This window comes from Macaca thibetana, chromosome 19 (assembly GCF_024542745.1).
Source record: "Macaca thibetana thibetana isolate TM-01 chromosome 19, ASM2454274v1, whole genome shotgun sequence".
Taxonomy (NCBI): Eukaryota; Metazoa; Chordata; class Mammalia; order Primates; family Cercopithecidae; genus Macaca; species Macaca thibetana.
In genome coordinates this window covers 16,075,777-16,101,826 of record NC_065596.1, presented here as the reverse complement: position 1 = coordinate 16,101,826, position 26,050 = coordinate 16,075,777, and the positions used below count along the sequence as shown (strand labels likewise).

Sequence of the window (26,050 nt, the reverse complement as noted above, 5' to 3'; positions counted from 1 at the left end):
TACGGCGCGTTCTCAGTTATAAGTGGGAGCTAAAAATTACTTACCCGTAGACACAAAGATGGGAAGAACAGACAATAGGACTACTAGAGCAGGGAGAGAGGGAGGGAGACAAGGGTTGAAAAATGACCTATTGGGAGGCCAGGCGCGGTGGCTCACGCCTGTGATCCCAGCATTTTGGGAGGCCGAGGCAGGTGGACCATAAGGTCAGGAGTTCAAGACCAGCCTGACCAATACGATGAAGTCCTGTCTCTGCTAAAAATACAAAAATTAGCTGGGCGTAGTGGTGGGCGCCTATAGTCCCAGCTACTTGGGAGGCTGAGGCAGGAGAATCGCTTGAACCCGGGAGATGGAGGTTGCAATGAGCTGACATCATGCTACTGCACTCCAGCCTGGGGGACAGAGCAAGACTGTCTCAAAATAATAAATAAATAAATAAATAAATAAATAAATGGAAAACTGCCTATTGGGAACTATGTTCACTGCTTTGTTCACTGCTTGGATGAGGGATCAGCAGAAGCCCAAACCTCCTCATCATCCAATATACCCATCTATTAATAACAAACCTGTACCCTCTGAATCTAAAACGAAAAACAGGCTGGACACAGGGGCTCACGCCTATAATTCCAGCACTTTGGGAGGCTGTGGCAGGAGCTGAGGCCAGGATTTCTTTGTTTCTTTTCTTTTCTTTTCTTTTCTTTTCTTTGAGATGGAATCCTGTTCTGTTGCCCAGGCTGGAGTGCAGTGACATGATCTCAGCTCACTACAACCTCTGCCTCCCAGGTTCAAGTGATTCTCCTGCCTCAGCCTCCCAAGTAGCTGGGATCACAGGTGCCTGCCATCGCGACTGGCTAATTTTTGTATTTTTAGTAGAGACGGGGTTTCGCCATGTTGGCCAGGCTGGTCTCAAACTCCTGGCCTCAAGTGATCCCCTCACCTCGGCCTCCGAAAGTGTTGGAATTACAGGCATGAGCCACCATGCCCGGCCAAGGCCAGGATTTCAAGGACAGAAGGCAACATAGTGAGACCTCATCCACCCACAAAAAGTGAAAATAGTGCTGGTGTGCGTCTGTAGTCCCAGCTACTTGGGAGGCTGAGGCGGGAGGTCCCAGGAGTTCGAAGCGGCAGTGAGCTGTGATCACACCTCTGCACTCCAGCCTGGGTAACAGACTGAGACCCTGTCTCAAAAATATATACATGTGTTTATTAGGCACCCACTGAATTCCTGGCAATCTTTGAGGCACTGGAGGTTCAGCAATGAGCAGATAAAACTCCTTCCCCTCAGGGAGTTTACCTTCTAGTAAAGCAAAGCAGATAGTAAACAAATACATGGAAAACGTAAAAGTGACAAGATGTGCTATGAAAAAACATGAAGTTGGCTGAGGGCCAAGGTGGAGAGATCGCTTGAGCCCAGGAGTTTGAGACCAGCCTGAGTAACATGGTGAAACCCTGTCTCTATTAAAAATACAAAAAATTAGCCAGGTGTGGTGTTGCATGCCTGTAGTGCCAGCTACTGGGGAGGCTGACGTGGGAGGATCCCTTGAGCTCAGGAGTTCAAGCTGCAGTGAGCTATGATTGCACTGCTGCATTCTAGCCTGGGTGACACAGTGAGACCAGGCTCCCCGAAAAAAAAGAAATTGATTTTAAAAATCAATAAATAGGCTGGGCGCGGCGGCTTATGCCTGTAATCCCAGCACTTTGGGAGGCTGAGGTGGGCGGATCACGAGGTCACGAGATTGAGACCATCCTGGCTAACATGGTGAAACCCCGTCTCTACTAAAAATACACACAAAAAAATTAGCCAGGCAAAGTGGTGGGTGCCTGCCTGTAGTCCCAGCTACTCAGGAGGATGAGGCAGGAGAATGGCATGAACCTGGGAGGCGGAGCTTGCAGTGAGAGGAGATCACACCACTGCACTCCAGCCTGGGCGAGAGAGCAAGACTCCGTCTCAAAAAAAAAAAAAAAAAAAAAAAATCAATAAATAGGGTGGGCACGGTGACTCATGCCTGTACTTCCAGCACTTTGGGAAGCTGAGGTAGGTGGATCACTTGAGCCCAGGAATTTGAGACCAGCCTGGGCAACACAGTGAACCCTGTCTCTACAAAAAATACAAAAATTAGCTGGGCAGGCGTGGTGGTACACGTGCCTGTGGTCTCAGCTACTTGGGGGATTGAGGTGGGAGGATTGCTTGAGCCCAGGAGTTCAAGGCTGCAGTGAGCTAAGATTGCGCCACTGCATTCCAGCCGGGATGACAGTGTGAGACCTTGTCTCAAAAAAAAAAGAAAAAAAAAAAAAAGGAATAAAAAATAAAGTGGAGAAAAATACTGCTTCCCTTGGCATCTCAAGTCTGGTTCTTCATCCGCAAGGCCAGTGGTCAGCTGGATCTGTAGACTCAGTGGCATAAGGCTGAGGCTGCTTCTGAGAGAGGCAGGGAGACAGCCACGGTTACACACTACAGATCCCTAGTCTCAGCTAAGGGACCTTGCTCAGACCCCTGCCAGCCTGGGCCAAGGGAATCAAAGATTTGCTCTCAGAGACCCAGCAGCCAGGGGATTATTCAGATGACACTGGGACCCAGAGCCCTAAGGTCACTCAGAAGCGTCTTGGGATGGTTGGTGTTAGGAACAAGGGCCTTTCCACAGAAGCCAGCCCCTAAAAGAATGCCAGAGCTGACAGAGAAACGGGATGCCAAGCAGGGCCAGAGAGGACAGCGTAAAGGACCAGACAGAAGAGCCGCCTGATAGCTTCCGCTGTGCTTCCTGCATCTGGCTCTCTTTGAGAGCCCCCTGTGTGCCAATGACAAACCCTTCTTTATTTAAGCTCCTCTGAAGTGCCTTCCTGGTCTTGGCAGCTGGACAGGGCCCTGAATAAGACAGCGAGCCTCAATGGCAGGCTACCCCAGGGCTGGGTGACGTATCCAATCCCACAGAAAGTCATCTGTGTTTTCTTTGCCTTTGTTTTGGGGAGCACTGTGTTGGTTTGGCCTCATTTACATGCCGATGGAGTGTTTTGCTGTTGCATTCAAGTGAAAGTTATTCCTGTTCCCCAGCCCCTCAATTCCGGAGATCTCAGGCCTTCTTCCCACGGAATGTTGTTAAGACTTATGCTCTTACCGACACCTGCTGGCAGTTAGTGGGTATTGCAGGCAAAGGCACAACATAGCCCTATTTTTGAGACAGGGTCTCAGTCTGTCACCCAGGTTGGAGTGCGGAGGTGTGATCACAGCTTACTGCCGCTTCGAACTCCTGGGTTCAAGTAATCTTCCCGCTTCAGCCTCCCAAGTAGCTGGGACTACAGGCACATGCCACCATAGCTGGCTAATATTTTCACTTTTTGTAGGTAGAGGGGGTCTCACTATGTTACCCAGGCTGGTCTCAAAATCCTGGCCTTGGTTGGGCACAGTGGCTCACACCTGTAATCCTAGCAGTTTGGAAGGCTGACGTGAGCTGATCACTTGAGGCCAGGAGTTTGAGACCAGCCTGGCCAACATGGTGAAACCCCGTCTCTACTAAAAATATAAAAATTAGCCCTTCTCTGTCTTGATCTGCTTGTGCCCTGGGACCCTGACAACCACTCCACTCACTCTTATTGAGTACCAAGGGGTGTCAATACAGTAGTAAATCCTACAGACACAGTTCTGCCCTTATGAAGTCTACAGAAAATACCAGTAACTATGGGATAATATATACATCCACAGTTTTTCCCAGCAAGGGGGAAAAAATAACTAGAGGGGAAAAGGGCCTTTCAGTAATACAAAGTAATACACTCACATTTTATCTAATATAGAAAGCCTCTCAAGCCCAATAACTGTATCCCATTTCTCACTTTGTTTTTCCCCGTAGCACTTATCATGTATCATATTTGTCATGTGTTATAAAATATGATATGTTTTACATGTTGATTTCTTGTGTGTCTCCCTTTTAGAATATCAGTCTCACAAGGGCAGGTGTTTTTGTTGTTGTTTTTGTTCGCTGTTGCTCCATTACAGTGCCCAGCAGCGGTATTCAGTAAAATCCATGGAGTGAAGAAGCTTCGTCCTAAATGTCTGCAGTGGGGGTGAGCTTGGGGTAATGGTTTCCATGCTCAATGATAATTGTTTGGGAAACAATGTAAAGTGGTGGCTTCAGAAGGCAGAGGGGCCCAGGATGGCTGGCCATGGATGCCAAGGCTGCTTGTAAAGAGAAGTCCATGTGCCATAGCCATGGAATCTCTGAACCTCCATGTTCAAGTTCTGTAACTTGGGCATGTGCCCTAACCTCTCTGAGCCTCAGTTCCTCCATCTGTAAATTTGGGATAATAGTGGCATCTAGACCGGGTGCAGTGGCTCATGTCTGTAATCCCAGCACTTTGGGAGGCTGAGGTGGGCAGATCACCTGAGATCAGGAGTTCAAGACCAGCCTGACCAACATGGAGAAACCCCGTTTCTACTAAAAATACAAAATTTGCTGGGCGTGGTGGTGCACACCTGTAATCCCAGCTACTCGGGAGGCTGAAGCAGGAGAATCGCCTGAACCCGAGAGGCAGAGATTGCGGTCAGCTGAGATTGCGCCATTGCACTTCAACCTAGGCAACAAGAGCAAGACTTCGTCTCAAAAAATAAAAAATAAATAAAAAAAATAGTGGCATCTACACCTCCCAGCGTTGTCATAAACATTGAGAGGCTGTGAACACAGAGCACTTGGAGTGATACCTGCATACAGCAGGTGTTGAATACATTTTTGGCTTTCAGATCCCTTGGGTGATGGCTGCAGGACTGACCCGTAGTCAGGGACTCTTCAGTTGAGGGGCAAGCAGCTGGCAGCTGTGGCAAAACTGCCCTCTCTGCACACCTTGATGGGGTGGCCCGAGGGGGCAGGAGGGACGGAGGCATAGGCCTGCCCTACGGCTACCGAGTGGTGTGTTGAAGATCCCTGAGATTCCTAGAGACAAGGCAGGTTCAGGAACTCCAGGAGCACCTCAGGCACAAGAGCGGTACAGGGCAGATGCTGAGTGGGTATAGGTTGGGGTCCTGAGGCTCCTAAGGGGAGCCTTTGCTGGAGTCCCCAGAGAAAAGACTCGCCTCCCCGAGGCTCAGACAGGGAAGGGGCTTGGGCTTAACTTGGGCTAAAGGTTTGTGAGAACAGCCCAGAGGAATGCACAGAAGAGCTGAGATGGGCAGAGCTGTGGCACAGAGGCCACTTAGGGCCCCATTGGAACTAAATCCCAAAAGGGTCCCAAGGGAGGGCTTCACCAACTAGGAGGTGAGGAGGTGACAGATTCCAGGGTGCAGGCAGGGTTGGAGGGGCCCGGGTATGTCCCCACATCCAAGTGCCTTTATAAACGGGACCCAGAGAGAGCGTCACAGCCCGGCCAGGATCTGTTTGGAAGATGCCTGACTTGTCACCAGGAGTGAGGTAGAGATGTGGCCCCCAGAGACCCCCCAAGAAAAATCCCAGGGCTGAGAAAGCACGAGAAGATCCCAAGCCAGCACATGACATGGGGAACCTGCTAGGATGTGGAGCCTGGTGCTCCTTCTTGGGAGGCTGACATGACTAAGTCGGGTCCACAGCCTCTTTCCTACACTCACCCGTTCCCTGGCCACCCCCGCCCAGTGCAGCACCCATGTCACCTGGTGGTCCCTGTGGGCACTGCGTCGTGGCCGGTCCCGGGCAGAGAGGCGGTTGATCTTGCATTCGTAGCAGGCTTCAGTCGAGAGCAGCTCCTCTTTGTCCGGGGCGTCCTGGGGTCTGGGACTGAAGCCCAGGCCGAAGACACAGTGCCTGCAACAGGATGAGCAGGGTGGGGGATTTCAGAGGTAGGCTCATGGGACCTCCCCAGCCACCTCGCTCCACCCGCATACTCTTTTCTGAGTCATGCTGCAGATGCCCACGCACACATGTGCCTCTAAGCATGTGCTGGTGTGACTCCGTGTGCATGAGTGTGTGTGCACCACATAAGGGTGTGCATGTGAGTCCCTTGGTTCACCTGGGCATAGGTGTGAACACAGGAGTGAGAGGACAGGCACAGGCTGGGATGGACAAATGGACATTAGCATACCCGGGGCGTGCGCGTGTGCCAACCTGTGTGTTCACATGGGGAATATCTCATGTGGGCACATGTGTGCTTGTAGGAATATGTGAATCTCCCTGAGTGGGCCCGGGGCGGGGGGTGTGTATAATGTGAGCACTCATAGACAGCTGATGCGTGCCTCCTCACCTGTGCAAACCAGGATGTAGCAATGGCACAGTGCCCCCAGGGATGCGGGCATGCATGAGCCTGAGTGCACACTTGGACATGCGCGCACGCGAGCACACACACACACGTGTGCATGCTGGGATCTGTAAATGCACGAGGGTGCCCACGCATACTGGTACGGGTGTGTGCCATGTGGACAACTGCATGTTAGTGGTGTGAGCCTGTGTGTGCACAGATACAGGTGCCACTGTAACTCTGTGTGTCCAGGACTCTGTGCATATGTGGGTAAATGCCTGCATGCATGGGCAGAAAGAGCTCTTCTGGTAAATTCTTGGCATGCACAAAGCCCCGTGTGTGTGCGTGTGTATGTGTGTGTGGTTGCATGCACATGCATGGATGCTTGCAGGGCATGGAGTCTGTTCACCCCACTCCAGCCTCTCACCCTTGCCCAGCCCGGAAGAAGCCTTGAGGACAGCCACACAGGAAGCCACCGGGAGTGTTGGCACAGCTGTAGCTACAGGGGCCACGCCGTCCGGCGCACTCATCCACATCCTGGCAGCCCCCAAGGGTCTGATCAAAGTCAAAGCCAGAGGGGCAGACGCAGCGGAAGCCACCAAGAGTGTTGCGACAGGAGGCGCTCCCGCAGGTCGGGGGCGACAGGGCACACTCATTCTCATCTGTGGGAGGAAAGGAGGAGGAGAGGGAGGACACAGAGGTGGGGCAGGGCAGCCTTCTCACCCCCAGAGCCCTCCACCTGAAATGCTCTCTGTTCAGAGCCCAAGTCCAATGTCAAAGCCTCCAGCAACCTGGCAGTGAGCCCTGAGACTAGATCGGCCCCATAGCCCCGCTGCCCCAAACCCTGTGGTTCTCCTTCACTGCATCTCTCAACACTTCCCCTAAACCCCAAAGTGTGGGATGATCTAGAACAAGCTTTCTCACCCTCAGTGCTATGGACATTTGGGGCCGGATCTTTCTCTAGGGAGGAGCCGTCCTTGCACTGTGGGACGATGAGCAGTACCCCTGGCCTCCACCCGCTTGATGCCAGGAAAATCCATTTGCCTCCAATTGTCTGTTTAGAGCTGGGAGTTTCACTCTGTTGCTCAGGCTGGAGTGCAGTGGTGCAACCATAGTGCACTGTAGCCTTGACCTCCTGGGCTCAAGGGATCCTCCTGCCTCAGCCTCCCAAGTAGCTGGGACTACAGGTGTGCACCAATATGCCTGACTAATCTTTTAACTTTTTGTAGAGATGGGGGGTCTTTCTATGTTGCCTAGGCTGGTCTCGAACTCCTGGCCTCAAATGATCCTCCTACCTCAATATCCCACAAGAGTGAACTACCACGCTGGATCCCAGTTGTGATGATCAAAAATGTCTCCCAGACACTTCAAAATGTACTATAGGGGATGAAATGGTCCTCTGTTGAGAACCTAGTTAGGGGTCTAATTTATTCCTGTTTCCTTTGCTGGACTGAACAACTCAAGGCAGAAATGGTTTTTCAGCTCACTTCTGCATCTGAGCTCAGGGCCTAGTGAAAGGCAGGTCCTTGGCAAACAGTTGGGGAAAGAATGAATGAGTCAGTACAGAGCGGAGGAGACAAGTTGAGGAAGAGTTGCCAGCAAAGGCCGATGGTCTGTGGGATCCCCAAGATCCCCAGCGGACAAGCACCTTGCCTCGGGGGGCAGGGTCACGTGGTGTGGGAAGCCCGAGAACTTAGCTAAAGACCCACCATGAGAGACAAAAGGAGAGGGCAGAGAAGGCAGTGCCTGTGAGGCAGTGGGAGAGCAGGGACAGCCACATCACCAAGGCCACAGGAGAGAGTGTCCAGGAGGGGCAGACTGTGGTGCCCAGAGTAGTGGAGGTAGAAGATGGAGGCCAAGGAGAGGTCTCAAGAGAGAGCAAGTGGGCCTGAAAATGGTAGAGGGTGAAAGCTGCACTGTAGCGGAGGAATGAAAAGAGCAGTGAAACGGGCTGCCAGGAGGTCCTGGAGCAGCCAGAAGAAGGGGGAAGGTTGCGGGGCAGAAGGCTAGCTCCCCAAATAAAGGGCCTCTGCAACAGCTATGACAATGATATAGCATTCACACCTCCATCTCCCCTTGCAGCATCCATAGCAGACATCAGTAATCACACTCATGGCAGACATCACTAATCAATCACAGCACTCTTTCCCTGTGATCACAGAATTGCAGACTTCAGGTCTCAGAATCTTTCTCAACTGAGTCCTCCAGGCCACCATGCCCTAAGGAATGAACTCAGACACTTTTCCATGCTTATTCTGCTGCACCTTGACTCCCCAGCAGTGGGGAACTCACTACCTTCTGGGCTAGCCTGTTCAATCTTTATATAATTGAGCTTGTCACAACATCTTGCAGGGTAGTGTCTGTTAGTCGCCTGCTCTGAGCAGATTCTGGTGGGGGCCCCCGGCTTCTTCCCAGCCCCTTCCACTCACCCACACACTGGGCCCACTGGGAGTGCTGGGTGAAACCCTGGGGGCAGCCACAGCGGTAGCCCCCTAGCTGGTTCTGACAGCCGTGCTGGCAGCGGTGGGGTCCATCACATTCATTCACATCTGAGACAGAGAGAGGGAGAGAGGGTTTACCAGATGGCTCTCAGGACCAACACCCCCAAACACTAGACCCCAGCCAAAGCTGGGCTATACCTTCACAGCCATGGCCTGAGCTGTCCAGGGTGAAGCCTTGGTGGCATTCACAGCGGAAGCTGCCCGGGGTGTTGTGGCAGTGCCCGTGGGCACCACATGGGCCAGGCTGGGCTGAGCACTCATCATTGTCTGCAGAGGAGAGAGATTGGGCAGGGTTGCTTGCTGGTTAAGGAACTCGTGTCAGGTGACACAATGCCAGTCCCACCACTGTGTGGCTTCAGGCAAGTTGCTCACCCTCTCTGTGCCTATTTCCCACGCTGTGAAATGAGATCTGTAACAGTTCCTGACTCACAGAATAGACGCCAATCTTTGAGATCCTGCACATAAAGAATCTCATCTCCACTGCCTTGAAGCTGTGTGTCCTTGGGCAACTTACCTACCTTCTCTGTGCCTCGATGTCCTCAGCTGTAACATGGAGATGATAATGTCTACCTCACTGCATTTTTGTGTGTGTGCGAGAGAGAATTAAATTAACTTAATCTTGTAAAAGACTTAGGGCAGTGCCTGGTAAAAGAGTAAAAGATAAACAAAGCTTCTTTTCCTTCTCCCATGGAAAAATGACATTGGGTTGCCTGTTGAGTTTTGTTCTCATGGAAACCTGACAATAGTGTGAGGTCAGCCGGTGCTATGGACTGAATGTGTCTCCAAAATCCTATGTTGAAGCCCCAACCCCCAGTGGGATGGTATTTGGAGATTAGGTGTTTGGGAGGTGATCAGGGTTAGAGAAGGTCATGAGGGTAGGGCTTTTATGATGAGAATAGTGCCCTTATAAGAAGAGACACCAGAAAGCTTGCTCTGTCTCCGCCAAGTGAGGACACAGCAAGAAGGCGGCTGTCTGCAAACCAAGAAGAGAGCCCTCACAGAACCAATCATGCTGCCACCTTGATCTTGAACTGCCCGGCCTCCAGAATTTAAAAAAAAAAAAATCTCTGTAGTTTAAGCCACCCAGCATATGGGTTGTCCGTGTCTCTGTGTGTGTGTGTGTGTGTGTGTAAGCTATTGTTTTACACTGAATAGTCTGTGAACATCTTTCTATGTCTTTAAATAGTCTTACTATTCTTGGGGGCTGGTTACAGTGGCTCATGCCTGTAATCCCAGTGCTTTGGGAGGCCTAGGGAGTGGATCACCTGAAGTCAAGAGTTCGAGACCAGCCTGGCCAACATGGTGAAACCCCATCTCTACTAAAAATACAAAAAAAAATTTAGCCAGGTGTGGTGGTACACACCTGTAGTCCTAGCTACTAGGGAGGCTGAGGCAGGAGAATCGCTTGAACCCGGGAGGTGGAGGTTGCAATGAGCTGAGATTGTGCCACTGAACTCCAGTCTGGGTGACTGACAGAGAGAGATTTCATCTCGAATATATATATACACACACACATATATTTTTTCTTACTATTCTTATTTGCATAATTTTAAATGGCCACCACATCTTCACTTGGTGTGCATTTGCTCTGCTTCATTTAACCAACTGTTAATTTTCTTTTTTTTTAGATAGGATCTCATTCTGTCTCCTGGGCTGGAGTGAAGGGGCACAATCTCAGCTCACTGCAACCTCCACCTCCTGGGCTCTGGTGATCCTCCCACCTCAGCCTCCTGGGTAGCTAGGACTACAGGTGCACAAGACTATGCCTAGCTAATTTTTGTATTTCTCGTGGGGACTACATTGTCCACTATGTGCCCCAGGCTGGTCTCAAACTCCTGGGCTCAAGAGATCCTCCCGCCTCAGCCTCCCAAAGTGCTGGGATTACAGGTGCAAACCACTGCACCCAGCCCAGTTTTTGGATTTGAATTTGCTAAATCCTACACTTGCAGTCTATGGTATTTTGTTATGGCAACCTGAGCTGACTAAAATGGTCAGGTTGCTACGATGGTAGGAGAGCATTGGTACAATGGCCAGAGAGCATTGCTACAAAGGTAGGAGCCCATGACTGGTATATTGCATTTGAACTGGGATTTTGGGGAATGAACAACAAATTCCTGGTGGAAAACCTTGCTTTTGGCTTCCTTGAGTACAGAGATTCTTGACTCCAAGCATATATCTGTGGAGATGTAGAGTCTCTCTCGGGGCCACGCACAGTGGCTCATGCATGTAATCCCAACATTTTGGGAGGCCAAGGTGGGCGGATCACCTCAGGCTGGGAGTTCGAGACCAGCCTGGCCAACATAGTGAAACCCCGTCTCTACTAAAAATACAAAAATTAGCTGGATGTAGTGCTGCAGGCCTGTAATCCCAGCTACTCAGGAGGCTGAGGTGGGAGAATTGTTTGAACACAGGAGGCGGAGGTTGCAGTGAGCCACGATCACACCACTGCACTCCAGCCCGGGTGACAGAGTAAGACTCTGTCTCAAAAAAACAGAAACAAACAAACAAAAATTGAATATCTCTTGGGAACAACAGACATGGGAACATGAAGCTTCTAAGTAGGAGTGGCTCCTGCAGCTGCCTGAGCTGTCACTTGAGGGGCCACAGAGAATAGGTCTACACTCTGGCCAGAAAGAAATGTCTGGCACAGCCAGACACTGTGGCTCATGCCTGCAATCCCAGCACTTTGGAAGGCTGAGGTGACCAGATTGCTTGAGCCCAGGAGTTTAAGACCAGCCCGGGCAACATGGCAAAACCCTGTCTCTACAAAAAATACAAAAATACGCCGGGCATGGTGGTGCACACCTATAGTCCTAGCTACTTGGGAGGCTGAGGCAGGAGGATCGCTTGAACCTGGGAGGTGAGATTGCAGTGAGCTGAGATTGCACCATTGCAATCTCCAGCCTGGGCAACAGAGCAAGACTCCATTTCAAAAATTAAAAACAGAAATGTCCGCCACCACCCACAATTTCTTTCCCTTACATCTAGCAAAGCAAACCAAGCGTCAGGCTGGCCTACTGTGGTCATGTAGTTTGCTCTTCTATTAATAGTTTAGTCATCAGCAAATGGGAACACCCTGGGACAAAATCCAAGCCATTGTCTGTTGTATCAATAAAGTTTTATTGGCACACAGACACGGTCTTTCATTTATGTATCTCTCCGGTTGCTTTGATGCTACCACGGCAGAGTCCAATCATAGTGACAGAGACCATCTCAATTATAAAGCTGAAAATATTTACTTCTCTTGAGCCCTTTACAGAAAAGGTTTGTTGACTTTTTTTTTTTTTTTGAGGTGGAGTCTCGCTCTGTCGCCCAGGCTGGAGTGCAGTGGCCGGATCTCAGCTCACTGCAAGCTCCGCCTCCCAGGTTCACGCCATTCTCCTGCCTCAGCTTCCCAAGTAGCTGGGACTACAGGCGCCCGCCACCACTCCCGGCTAATTTTTTGTATTTTTTAGTAGAGATGGGGTTTCTTTTTTTTTTTTTTTTTTTTTTTTTTTTTGAGACGGAGTCTCGCTCTGTCACCCAGGCTGGAGTGCAGTGGCCGGATCTCGGCTCACTGCAAGCTCCGCCTCCCGGGTTTACGCCATTCTCCGGCCTCAGCCTCCCGAGTAGCTGGGACTACAGGCGCCCGCCACCTCGCCCGGCTAGTTTTTTGTATTTCTTAATAGAGACGGGGTTTCACCGTGTTAGCCAGGATGGTCTCGATCTCCTGACCTCGTGATCCGCCCGTCTCGGCCTCCCAAAGTGCTGGGATTACAGGCTTGAGCCACCGCGCCCGGCCTAGAGATGGGGTTTCACCGTGTTAGCCAGGATGGTTTCGATCTCCTGACCTTGTGATCCGCACGTCTCGGCCTCCCAAAGTGCTGGGATTACAGGCTTGAGCCACCGCACCCGGCCAGGTTTGTTGACTTTTGATCAAGTTGAGCCTCACACCACTACCTGCCTGGCTGAGAATTTAAACTCTTTTCTAGTGAGAGTCATGTGTGAGCTTGCTCCATGGATGGTACCCATGGGATGCATGGCCCTGGTCCATGCAGCTGCTCACACATCCAGTGAAAACTTTACTGTTTTTTGTTTGTTTGTTTGTTTTTAATAGAGATGGGATCTCACTATGTTGCCCAGGCTGGTCTCAAACTCCTGAGCTGAAGCAATCCTCCTGCCTCAGCCTCCCAAAATGCTGGGATCACAGGTGTGAGCTGAAAACTTTACTGTTGCAGAAAAAGTGAAATGCATCTTGTTTCAAGAGTCTTTGTTCAAATGTTCTCTCTCTCTCTTTCTCTCGCTCTCTCTTTTTTTTTTTTTTTCCGAGAAAGAGTCTTGCTCTGTCTCCTGGGTTGGACTGCAGTGGCATGAACATTGCTCACTGCAGCCTCAACTTCCTGGGTTCAAGAGATCCTCCCACCTTAACCTCCTGAGTAGCTAAGACTACAGTCAGGTGTCACCACCTCTAGCTAATTTTGTATTTTTTGTAGAGATGGAGTCTTGCCATGTTGCCTGGGCTGGTCTTGAACTCCTGGCCCTAAGCCATTCTCCCAAAGTGCTGGGATTACAGGTATGAGCCACAATGCCCAGCCAAATGTTCTCTTTTGGTGACACTTCACCTGATCCCTCTCTTAAAACTGAAGCCCTGGCCGGGTGTGGTGGCTCAAGCCTGTAATACCAGCACTTTGGGAGGCCGAGACAGGTGGATCACAAGGTCAGAAGATTGAGACCATCCTGGCTAACACGGTGAAACCCCGTCTCTACTAAAAAATACAAAAAACTAGCCGGGCGAGGTGGCGGGCGCCTGTAGTCCCAGCTACTTGGGAGGCTGAGGCAGGAGAATGGCGTAAACCCAGGAGGCGGAGCTTGCAGTGAGCTGAGATACGGCCACTGCACTCCAGCCTGGGCGACAGAGCGAGACTCTGTTTCAAAAACAAAAAACAAAAAACAAAACACAACCGAAGCCCTCTCTGGAGGCTGAGGTGGGAGGATCACTTGACACCAGGAGTTTGAGGCTTCAGTGTGCTATGATCACATTTGTGAATAGCCACTGTACTCAAGCCCGGGCAACAGAGTCGTGAAGAGACTCCATCTCTAAGAAACAAAAACCAAAAACAAAAACAAAATCCAGGTGTGGTGAGCCTGTAGTCCCAAGTACTAGGGAAGCTGCAGTGGGAGGATTGCTTGAGCCCAGGAATTTGAGGTTTCAGTGCACTGTGATCATATCACGTATTCCAGCTTGGGTGACAGAGCAAGACTCCATTTCTATAACAAACAAACGAACAACACAACACAACCAAAACCCAACAACAACAAATCTCTCCCTGCATCCCAAAACAACCCTGCGGTCCTCTCCTTCTTTCCTGAACTCCTGCTTTTGTTTTTTCTTTCTTTCATGACACGCATCACCTTTGAGCACACTATTCTGTTAATTTTTTGTTTGTTTGTTTTTGAGACAGAGTCTTGCTGTGTCCCCCAGGCTGGAGTGCAGTGGCACAATCTTGACTCACGGCAACCTTCAACTCCCAGGTTCAAGTGATTCTCTTGCCTCAGCCTCCTGAGTAGTTGGGATTACAGGCGCCACCACCACGCCCAGCTAATTTTTGTATTTTTAGTAGAGACAGGGTTTTGTCATGTTGGCCAGGCTGGTCTCGAATTTCTGTCCTCAAGTGATCTGCCAGCCTCAGCCTCCCAAAGTGATGGGGTTACAGGCATGAGCTACCACCCCCAGCCACACCATTCTGTTAATTTCTTGTTATGTCTGCTTCTAGTCTGATTCTGTGCCAGAAGGAAAGTTCCATGACGAAAGAGTCTTGCCTCTTATGTTTGTTGCTGTACCCCCAGGGTCTATAACAGGGCCCGACAAACCATTTCTGTTTCTGTAACAGGCTCTGTCCCAAGACTCTTCTCTGCCAATATAGTGCAAAGCAGCCACAGGTGATTGTAAGCAAGTGGGCTTGGCTGTGTGTCAATAAAACTTTATTAACAAAAGCAAGCAGGGGGCCGCGCTTGGCTGGCAGGCTGGAGTTTGCCACCCTTTGGTCTGGAGCACTGCCTGGTACACAGTAGGTGATGTCTGGGCAGATTAGTTGGAGCATGAATGGTGCCACCCTTGACTAGGCTCTGCCTTTGGGGAAGATTGGGTTCCCTGGGAGCCACAAGACACTAAGAAACAATGATGGTAACAGATGCTCTTGTGACTTTAGCTGTGGAACTGATTTCCTCTTGGGACTATGTGAGACCTGGGATTTCAGGAGCACTCTGGGGAGGCTCTGGGAGGGAGACCCAGCAGGCACTTGTCAGGGGGAAGGCAAGGTGCCATGAACCAAGGCCAGAGGGCCTCTCTCCTCCCAAAGGAGAGGAAGGAGGTTCTAGATGCCTCCAGGAAGCAAGCACTGAGGAAGTAAGGACTTTGTTCTGATCACCCCCACGTTCCCAATGTCCAGTAGATGTTGGGTGCTTTTTTTTTTTTTTTTGAGACAGAGTTTCGCTCTTGTTGCCCAGGCTGGAGTGCAGTGGCGTGATCTTGGCTCACCACAACCTCTGCCTCCTGGGTTCAAGCGATTCTCCTGCCTCAGCCTCTCGAGTAGGTGGGATTACAGGCACCTGCCACCATTTCAGGCTATTTTTTTTTGTATTTTTAGTAGAGACGGGGTTTCACCATATTGGCCACGCTGGTCTTGAACTCCTGACCTCAGGTGATCCGCCCGCCTTGGCTTTCCAAAGTGCTGGGATTACAGGCAAGAGCCACTGTGCCCGGCCAACTTGATATTTTCTTGGTGAGCAAAATAACTAAGGCTGGGGTTGTGCATCACCTCCCGGTGAGGAGCAAGGGTCACTCACCGAAGCAGGCCTGGTGGCGCTGGGTGAAGCCGGGTGGACAGCGGCAGGAGAAGGCGCCCACAGTGTTGACACAGAGGAACTGACAGTTGTGCTGCCGGGAGGTGCATTCATCCAGGTCTGCAGCACAGATAGTCCAGCAGGCTCAGGGCAGGGCCCAGTCGGGGGTTAGGTGCTTCCCTTGCCACCTCCAGGCAGAGGGATGACAAGAGAAAGATCCCGGAGATGGTGCTTGACTCCATGCAGATGGGAGGGGGTGTGATTGCAGGGGACAGGAGCAGGACCCTAGAGTGCATGCAGTGGCGGGAGTGGGGGAGAGTTGAAAGGACATCACCTTTGCAGGTCCTGCCATCCTCCTCCAGCAGGTAGCCTCGGGGACAGCTGCATAGGAAGCTGCCCTTCGTGTTTTTGCAGAGGAACGTACACCACTTGGGGACCTGGCTGCACTCGTCCACATCTAGGGAAGGACAGTGGGGTGTGGTGGGGCGGGGTTAGACAGACATTCCCTGGGGGTGTTCAGGGACTGGGGTCTCCACCCAGACCTGGACCATCCGGAATCTGTGGACTTACATAGGAATTAACACTTTTTCTGCAAAAAGCCAGATGGTAAACACATTTGGTTTTGCAGGCCACATCGTCTCGGACACAACTACTCCATGTGGCCTTTGTACCAGCAAAGCAGCCACTGAGGGTAAGCAGACAAATGTGTATGGCTGTGTGCTAATAAAACTTTATTGACAAGAACAATTGGAGGGCCAGATTTGACCCTCAGGCTGGGGTTTGCCTCCTGCTGACTTAGATGTACACTTGCTACAAAACGTAACTGAAAAATCTCAGGATGTGCAAAATAAAAGAAACAACAGCAGGAAAGTGGCCCAAATGGGATGGGGGTGGGAGAAGGAAAGGATGCTCCCTCCCTCCCTCCCTTCCTTCCTTCCTTCCTTCCTTCCTCTCTTTCTTTCTTGAGACGGACTCTTGCTGCATCACCCAGGCTAGAATGCAGCGGTGCAATCTCAGCTCACTGCAACCTCCGCGTCCCATGTTCAAACAATTCTCCTGCCTCAGCCTCCCAAGCAGCTGGCATTACCGGCACATACTACCACACCTGGCTAATTTTTTTTTCTTTCTTTTTTTTTAGTAGAGATGGTTTCACAATGTTGGTCAGGCTGGTCTCAAATTCCTGGCCTCAAGTGATCCTCCTGCCTCAGCCTCCCAAAATGTGCTGGGATTACAGGCATGAGCCACCTCACCTGGCGTTCTTTCCCTTCCTTCCTCTCTTTTCTTTCTTTCTTTTTTCTTTTCTTTCTTTCTTTTTTCTTTCTCCTTTTTCTTTCTTTCTTTCTTTCTTCCTTCCTTCCTTCCTTCCTTCCTTTCTTTCTTCTTTTCTTCCTTTCTCTTTCTTTTCTCTCTTTCTTTCTTGACAGAGTCTCACTCTGTTGCCCAGGCTACAGTGCAGTGGCATGATCTCAGCTCACTACAACCTCTACTTCCCGGGTTCAAACGATTCCCCTGCCTCAGCCTCCCAAGTAGCTGGGATTATAGGCGTGCAGAAGTACGTGCAGCTGATTTTTGTATTTTTAGTACAGATGGGGTTTCACCATCTTGGCCAGGCTGGTCTTGAAATACTGGCTTCAAATGATGTGCCCACCTTGACCTTCCAAAGTGCTGGGATTATAAGCATGAGCTACCATGTGTGGCCAGTTTTTTTTTTTTTTTTTTTTTTGAGACAGAGTCTTGCTGTGTCGCCCAGGCTGGAGAGCACTGGCATGATCTCAGCTCACTGCAACCTCCACTCCTCCAGGTTTAAGCAATTCTCTGCCTCAGCCTCCGAAGTAGTTGGGATTATGGGTTTACCGGCGCGTGCCACCACGCCTGGCCAATTTTTTTGCATTTTCAGTACAGACGGAGTTTCACCATCTTGGCCAGGCTGGTCTTGAACTCCTGACCTCGTGATCCACCCGCCTCGGCATCCCAAAGTGCTGGGATCACAAGCCAACACGCCCGGCCTTCTTTTTCATTTTTTAAGAGACAGGGTCTCACTCTGTCACCCAGGTTGGACTGCAGTGGCGCAATCACAGCTCACGGAAGCCTCAGACTCCTGAGCTCAAGCAGCCTCCCCAAGTAGCTGGGGCTACAGGCGCATGTTGGACTACAGGCCACCATTCCTGGCTAATTTTTTTTAGTGATGGGATCTTGCTATGTTGCCCGGGCTGGTCTGAAACTCCTGGCCTCAAGTGATCCTCCCACCTCGATCTCCCAAAATACTGGGATTACAGTGGCGGGCCATCGCACTTGGACCTCAGTTGTCTGTATGGTTCGGGCACCACTTTGTAAATGAAACCCTAACATTGCAAACCGCAAAGTCTCAGGGAAGTTGTGGTCAGGGGCTGTGCAGGAGGTGGCCGGGCTGGGCCAAGGGTGCAGGTGCAGAGGGCTGGGCTCACCCAGGCAGGTGGTAGCAGTAGCATCTGGTGTGTACCCGGCCTGACAGTGGCAGCGGAAGGAGCCGAGGCTGTTGATGCACTCTCCATGGACACACAGGTGAGCAAGCATACGGCATTCATCTACATCTGGGGAAAAGCAGGGCGCAAATGGGGCTGGCTGGCCCCCTTGGGCCATCGAGGCATGTCTCCTTCTCTCTGGCCGCAGCCATCTCCTCGGAGCAAAGTCCAGCCTGCCTTCCACACCCGCCACTGCACCCCAGCCCACGTGGACCCCATCCTCAGGCTGCGGATGACACCTGAGCCCGCAGGACAAGCCCATGAAGCTTCCCAGGGAGGGGGACACACATCCACCTCCCCCGGCCTCAACAGCGACACCTCCTCAGTGCACCAACATGCACAACAGAGACACACAGTGCATGCAACATGACACAACAACCACACACCTGACGCTCCCGCAGAAACATGGGAACATACACCCACACTCAGGGACTCCCGCATCTCCCCCCAGACACACCCCCAGAAAGCCATTTCCTCCCCAGTCCTATTGATGTCACTGCTGGTCACACAGATAACCCATCTCACTCTCAGTGACACACTCAGTGAGACACGCTGATGTCCCCACACTGGCTCACACGCACTCACACACTTGCCCTTGTACACTCACCCAAGCCCACAACACACAGGCCACCTCCCAAAGTGCTGGGATTACAAGCGTGAGCCACTGTGCCCGGCCTATTTTGTTTTTGTTTTTGGAGACAAAGTCTCGCTCTGTCGCCCAGGCTGGAGTGCGGTAGCACTATCTTAGCTCATTGCAGCCCCAAATTCCTGGGCTTAAGCTTAAGCAATCCTCCAGCTTCAGCCTCCCAAAGTGCTGGGATGACAGGTATGCCACTGGGAGGCAGAGGTTGCAGTGAGCTGAGATTGCACCACCATACTCCAGCCTGGTAACAAAGCAAGACTCTGTCTCAGAACACACACACACACACACACATTGACTCACACACCTGCTCCCTCAACCCCTCGAGTTCTTCCATGCATATGGAGCACATGTACTGGTTCTCATATCTGCTAGCACAAAGACACACACACACACACACACACACACACACACACACATTGACTCACACACCTGCTCCCTCAACCCCCCGAGTTCTTCCACACATATGGAGCACATGTACTGGTTCTCATATCTGCTAGCACAAAGACACACACACACACACACACACACACGCACACAGAGTGGCTCACACATTCTAGCACCTGCTGCAGTACAGACGCATGACCCTGAGCAAATACCCCCGCTTCTTGCCTCCCTGAGGGTCCTGAGGGCATGGGCACCCACCTCGGCCCTCAGCAGTGTAGCCTGAGCCGTGGGGGCACAGCTTCCTGTAGGCGGAGGTGCCAGGCAGGGGACAGAGCTCGCAGCGGGGCCCCCAGCCCCGACCACCCCCACAGCAGCACTCGGCCCTGGTGACAGCCTCGCTGCTGCTGGACAGAGCCTGGCACATAGCCTGCAGCACCTCGGCAAAGCAGGGCCCCTGCCGGATGTCTGCGGAGAACAACAGGAAAGCCAAGGGTCACTCCAGGAGGCCGGTTTGGGGGCAAAGACTGATCTTAGTTTGGGGCAAGCTGTTCTTTGGGGATGTTGGGAATAGGGGTGTCCAGGAGGGAGCTAGATACACAGGACAGATGGCTGGGGTTAGTTCCCAGGAAGTGGGAGATCTGGGGAAGGCTGGTTCCAGGGTGTGGCACCAGTGAGGTTGGAGGAGGTGTGGAGAAGGCCTCCCACTCTTCCAGGATTTAACAGAAGGGACAGAGGGAAGAGGGACAGCGGGGGAGCACTGGACGTGTGTGTCCAGATTAGCTCAGCAACCCCCTGGGTCGCCCCTCAGTGCCCCAGGCCCCTTGGGGAGCTCCCAGGCAGTGGGAGGGACAGGTAGTGGGGAAACAGGCAGTGGGAGGGACAGGCAGTAGGTGAGACAGGTAGTGGGAGGGACAGGCAGTAGGTGGGACAGGCAGTGGGAGGGACAGGCAGTAGGTGGGACAGGTAGTGGGAGGAACAGGCAGTAGGAGGGACAGGCAGTAGGAGGGACAGGTAGTGGGAGGGACAGGTAGTGGGAGGGACAGGCAGTGGGGGGACAGGCAGTGGGGGGACAGGCAGTGGGAGGGACAGGCAGTGGGAGGGACAGGCACTGGGGGTACAGGCAGTGGGAGGGACAGGCAGTGGGAGGGACAGGTAGTGGGAGGGACAGGCAGTGGGAGGGACAGGTAGTGGGAGGGACAGGCAGTGGGAGGGACAGGTAGTGGGAGGGACAGGCACTAGGGGGACAGGCAGTGGGAGGGACAGGCAGGTGGAGGGACAGGCGGTGGGAGGGACAGGCGGTGGGAGGGACAGGCGGTGGGAGGGACAGGGAGTGGGAGGGACAGGCGGTGGGAGGGACAGGCGGTGGGAGGGACAGGTAGTGGGAGGGACAGGCAGTGGGGGAGACAGGCAGTGAGAGGGACAGGCGGTGGGGGGGATAGGCGGTGGGAGGGACAGGCGGTGGGAGGGACAGGCGGTGGGAGGGACAGGCGGTGGGAGGGACAGGCAGTGGGAGGGACAGGCAGGTGGAGGGACAGGCGGTGGGAGGGACAGGCGGTGGGAGGGACAGGCGGTGGGAGGGACAGGTAGTGGGAGGGACAGGCAGTGGGAGGGACAGGTAGTGGGAGGGACAGGCACTAGGGGGACAGGCAGTGGGAGGGACAGGCAGGTGGAGGGACAGGCGGTGGGAGGGACAGGCGGTGGGAGGGACAGGCGGTGGGAGGGACAGGCGGTGGGAGGGACAGGGAGTGGGAGGGACAGGCGGTGGGAGGGACAGGCGGTGGGAGGGACAGGCAGTGGGAGGGACAGGCAGTGGGGGAGACAGGCAGTGAGAGGGACAGGCGGTGGGGGGGATAGGCGGTGGGGGGGACAGGCGGTGGGCGGGACAGGCTGTGGGGGGGACAGGCAGTGGGAGGGACAGGCACTGGGGGTACAGGCAGTGGGAGGGACAGGCAGTGGGAGGGACAGGTAGTGGGAGGGACAGGTAGTGGGAGGGACAGGCAGTGGGAGGGACAGGTAGTGGGAGGGACAGGCACTGGGGGGACAGGCAGTGGGAGGGACAGGCAGTGGGAGGGACAGGTAGTGGGAGGGACAGGCAGTGGGAGGGACAGGCAGTGGGAGGGACAGGCACTGGGGGGACAGGTAGTGGGAGGGACAGACAGTGGGAGGGACAGGTAGTGGGAGGCACAGGCACTGGGGGGACAGGCAGTGGGAGGGACAGGCAGTGGGAGGGACAGGTAGTGGAGGGACAGGCAGTGGGAGGGACAGGCAGTGGGAGGGACAGGCGGTGGGAGGGACAGGCGGTGGGAGGGACAGGCGGTGGGAGGGACAGGCGGTGGGAGGGACAGGTAGTGGGAGGGACAGGTAGTGGGAGGGACAGGCAGTGGGGGAGACAGGCGGTGGGGGGGATAGGCGGTGGGGGGGACAGGCGGTGGGAGGGACAGGCGGTGGGGGAGACAGGCGGTGGGGGGGAACAGGTTGTGGGGGACAGGCGGTGGGGGGAACAGGTTGTGGGGGGACAGGCAGTGGGAGGGACAGGCAGTGGGGGGACAGGCAGTGGGGGGACAGGCAGTGGGAGGGACAGGCAGTGGGGGGACAGGCAGTGGGGGGACAGGCAGTGGGTGCCACATGGTAGGTGGGGGCATCCACTGTGCGTGGCCAGCCACACTCACCGTGGCACTCAGTACGGGTGGGGCTGGGCTGGAAGCCCTCATCACAGTCGCACCGGAAGCTGCCCTCGGTGTTGACGCAGCGGCCATTGACACAGAGGTCAGGCTGAGCGCGGCATTCATCGTCATCTGAGATGGGAGGGATGAGGCAGACCGGGGTGTGGGGTAGGCCACAGGCAACCTGTCTCTTCCACAGCCCCAAAGGGCCCCTTTGGGTCTGCCCAGGCCCTCTTGCTTATTTTTATTTTAATTTAATTTTATTAATTTATTTTTATTTTTATTATTTTCTATTTTGAGACAGAGTGTCACTCCGTCACCCAGGCTGGAGTGCAATGGCACCATCTCAGGTCACTGCAACCTTTGCCTCCTGGGTTCAAGCAATTCTCCTGCCTCAGTTTCCCAAGTAGCTGGGATTACAGATGCCCGCCGCCTTGCTCAGCTAATTTTTTTTTAATTTATTATTTTTTTTAAATTGTTGGTAGAGACGGGGTTTTGTCATGTTGGCCAGCCTGGTCTTAAACTCCTGACCTCAGGTGATCTACCTGCCTTGGTTTCCCAAAGTGCTAGGATTACAGGCGTGAGCCACCGTGCCAGGCCTTATTTTTACTTTTATTGTTTTTGGAGATGGGGTCTCGCTCTGTTGCCCAGGCTGGAGTGCAGTGGCACTGTCCTAACTTATTGCAACCTCAAATTCCTGGGCTCAAGCGATCCTCCCGCCTCAGCCTCCCAAAGTGCTGGGATGACAGTTATGAGCCACTGTGCCTGGTCCAACCCTCTTGCTTCCACAAGGGGTTCCCTACACCCCTGAAGCTCCAGTACCCCCATACCTGTGCAGCCCTCCCCGGAGCCAGGCAGGGGCCGCATGCCTGGGGGACAGACGCACACGAAGGTACCGATGAGGTTCTTGCACTCCATGCCCCGGGCGTGGCAGTCCTGCTGACCATCTGCACACTCGTCCACATCTTCGGATGACCAGGGACAGATGGTCAGCCAAGGCCAGGCACCCCACGGCTGTGGGGACCTGGATTCCACCCTACGTCAGCCCTGGTGGGGCCTGAGTAAATTCCCTGCAGGCCCTGTCAGGTGTCCATCCCTCCTAGGAAGGGAGCCTAGGAGGCTCCTGCCCAGCCCCAGCTTCCAAGAAGCTAAGGGAATCAGGAATTGTCCCACAAAGCTTGCATCCCCTGCCCACGTCAGGGTCTGTGAGTCTGCTCCTGGCCCCTGGAACACTGACTCTGAAACAGCCCCACAGACATTGAGTCCCAGACCAGGGTCTCCCACCCTTGACACTGTGAAATTTGGGATAGGAAAGCTCTCTGTGGTGGGTGGCTGTTCTGTGTGCATTGCAGGATTCTTTTTTTTTTTTTTTTTTTTGAGACGGAGTTTTGCTCTTGTCGCCCAGGCTGGAGTGCAGTGGCAGGATCTCGGCTCACTGCAACCTCCGCCTCCCAGGTTCAAGTGATTCTCCTGTGTCTCAGCCTCCCAAGTAGCTGGGATTACAAGCATGCGCCACCACACCCAGCTGATTTTGTATTTTCAGTAGAGACAGGGTTTCACCATGTTGGTCAGGCCTACCTCGACACATGGCCCCATCCTCCCGCAGGGTGTAGCCGGCTGGGCAGGTGCACAGGTAGGAGCCCTCGGTATTGTGGCAGCGGAAGGCACAGAGCAGCGGGTTCAGGGAGCATTCGTCGATGTCTGGGGAGGCCAGTGGAGGTGCCAGCTGTGGGGGGGCTGTGGGTAGGACCTCCACTCCCTCCCCCAGGCATCTCCGTCACACGGCCCAGGTCCTGGGCAAGCAGAGTCGTACCCTCACAGGTCATCATGGGGCCAGGCTCAAAGCCGTCAGCACAGGCACATTCGAAGCCTCCGATGACGTTGGTGCATGTGCCTTGCCCACAGGGGTGGCCAACAGAGCACTCGTCTGTGTCTGGGTGGGGGTAAGGGGGTGGTCAATGCCTGCAGAGGGTCCCCCATCCTCAATAGCATCCCATCTGCCTGCCTGTTGACCACCACAGTTCGGATGGGGCCAGATCGAATGCACCTCTAGTCTGGCTATGGGGCAGGCAAGTGGTATGTGTTTAGTGAATGAATGAGTGAATGTGTGAGCAAGTGGGCAGGTAAGGGAATGCATGAGTGAGTAAGGGAGTGAGTGAATAAGCAATAAGTGAACGAATGAACCAGTGAATGAAGGAGTGATTAAACCAGTAACTGAAACTGAGGCAAGAGGGTCTCTTGAGTCCAGGAGTTCGAACAGAGCCTGGGTAACATAGCAAAACTTCATCTCTATAAAACATATAAATGAATAAGTGAATGAACGGTTAAATGAATAAGGGAATGAGTGAGTAAAGGGGTCAATGAGTGGGTGAATTAGTGAGTGAGTGAATGGAGGAATCAGCAAGGAAGTGAATGAATGAACAAGGGGGCAAATGAGGAAACGAATGAGTGAATAGGTGAGTGAAAGCATGAATGAATGAACAAAGGAACGAGTGAGTAAGTGAATAAATGAGTGATTGGATGGGTGAATGAGCAAGGAGACAAATGAAGGAATGAATGAATGAGTGAACAAATAAGCAAATGAATAAACGAGGGAGCAAATGAGTGAATGAGTGAATGAATGAGTGAATGAATGAATGAGCCAGTGACTAAATGAGGTGTGAATGAATGAGGGAGTGATTGAATGAACAAGTGAATGAATAAACAAGTGAAGGAATGAGTGAGCAAAGGAGTGAATGAGTGAGTGAATTAGCAAGTGAATAAGTGAGGGAGCAAATGAGTGAATAAGTGAGTAAATGAATAAATGAATGAGCAAGTGAATGAATGAGTGAGGTGTGAATGAATGAGGGAGTTAGTGAGTTAACAAGTGAATGAATGAACAAGTGAAGGAATGAGTGAGCAAATGAGTGAATGAGTGAGTGAATTGGTACATGAATGAGGGAGTAGATAGAGTGAGTGAATAAATGAGTGCATGAATGAGAAAATGAAGAAGTGAATGAGAAAATGGAGAAGTGAATGAGTGAGCAAGTGAATGAATAAATGAGTCAGTGAATGAATGAGTCAGTAAATGAATAAGTGAGTGAGCGAATGAATAAGTGAGTGAGTGAATGAATGAGCAAGAAAATGAGTGAGTAAGTGAATGAATGAGTGAGTGAAGTACAGAGGGAGGAAAAGCGAATGGGGGAGAGAGGCAGTGGGTAAGGACAGGATCTCGCCCACTGCCTGGGAGTGTCTTCCCTGCCCTGCTCTGTTCCTTCCTGTCCTGGGAGGGGCCTGGGACAGGGCTGGAGCAGGGCTGGCCACTCACCCACACAGTTGATGCTGGTGAAGTCCAGGCTGTAGCCAAGGGGACACTCACAGCGGAAGGATCCATCGGTGTTGACACAGATGCCGTTAGTGCAGACGCCAGGGTTCTCTGCACACTCGTTCACGTCTGCGGATGGCAGGTGTTGCAGACATGGCTCCTGTCACCATGCAATCCCCAGAGCCCTGGCCACACTCAAGGCCCCAAGGGGATGAGAGCCCAGGCCCCAGGCTGGGAGGGTCCAGGGTCACTCGGGCTCTCAGCGGGAGCCTGAGACTCAGAGACCCAGGCAGTGCGGAGATGGATCTGGGTGGCCCAGAAGGGGCTCTGAGCACGTGGGTGAGGGGCTCACCTTCTCGGGAGTCATCCGGGCCTGGGACTGCCCCGTGGCCAAAGGGGCAGAGCTCCTGAAAGGCAGCTGGACAGAGAGGGGGAGGGGAGTCAGAGTCAGGGCCCAGGTGCAGCCCCCAGGTGTGTGCAGGGAAGGATGAGGGAAGAATGAGAGAGGAAGGTGAGGGCGCATCATGACAGGGGAGGCTGGACAGGGGTGGGCACTCACCGCTGCCTTCCTGGGGACACAGCTCACAGGGGTCTCCCCAACCCTCCCCAGGCCTCTTACTGCAGCAGCAGCGGGTCTTGGTGGTGTTGAAAGCTTTGGGCACCGAGCACTTCCCAGCCTCAAAACGGGTGAAGCAGAAACTCTTCCGTGTGTCTGTGGGATGGGGGCTCCATTACCCTGATTGAGGGCCACTGGCAGTGCCCATCTGCCTCTCTGACCTCTCGCACCCCAGTCCTGGTGAATAGGTTGTGCTGATCCTGCCAGTGGCCAATCAGAACATGCCATGCCCCTGGTCATGGTGATTGGTTTGAGGATGGACATGTGACCTACTCTGGGCCAATGAGGATCTGCCCTGGGTTTTTCATTGTTGGTGGTGGTGGTGGTTTTTTGTTTTTTTCAGATGGAGTCTTGCTCTGTTGCCCAGGCTGCAGTGCAGTTGTATGATCTTGGCTCACTGCAACCTCTACCTCCCAGGTTCAATTGATTC

General features: G+C 53.0%; 1 protein-coding gene across 2 annotated transcripts in view; it reads right to left on the bottom strand.

The window, feature by feature from the left end:
* The window catches only part of FBN3 (fibrillin 3), a 90,253-nt gene that overhangs the window by 1,070 nt on the left and 63,133 nt on the right, over window positions 1-26,050 (bottom strand). For both annotated transcript variants that reach the window (XM_050769975.1, XM_050769976.1), the window contains exons 49-63: window positions 25,564-25,716; window positions 25,357-25,422; window positions 25,008-25,133; window positions 23,514-23,633; window positions 23,279-23,401; window positions 22,531-22,665; window positions 21,707-21,832; window positions 19,296-19,502; window positions 17,954-18,079; window positions 15,844-15,966; window positions 15,513-15,629; window positions 8,826-8,954; window positions 8,616-8,735; window positions 6,614-6,848; window positions 5,606-5,756 (exon numbers count right to left, since the gene is read on the bottom strand). In XM_050769975.1, coding sequence (XP_050625932.1) covers window positions 5,606-5,756; window positions 6,614-6,848; window positions 8,616-8,735; window positions 8,826-8,954; window positions 15,513-15,629; window positions 15,844-15,966; window positions 17,954-18,079; window positions 19,296-19,502; window positions 21,707-21,832; window positions 22,531-22,665; window positions 23,279-23,401; window positions 23,514-23,633; window positions 25,008-25,133; window positions 25,357-25,422; window positions 25,564-25,716 — 2,057 coding nt within the window. The remainder of the gene's footprint in view (window positions 1-5,605; window positions 5,757-6,613; window positions 6,849-8,615; window positions 8,736-8,825; window positions 8,955-15,512; window positions 15,630-15,843; window positions 15,967-17,953; window positions 18,080-19,295; window positions 19,503-21,706; window positions 21,833-22,530; window positions 22,666-23,278; window positions 23,402-23,513; window positions 23,634-25,007; window positions 25,134-25,356; window positions 25,423-25,563; window positions 25,717-26,050) is intronic.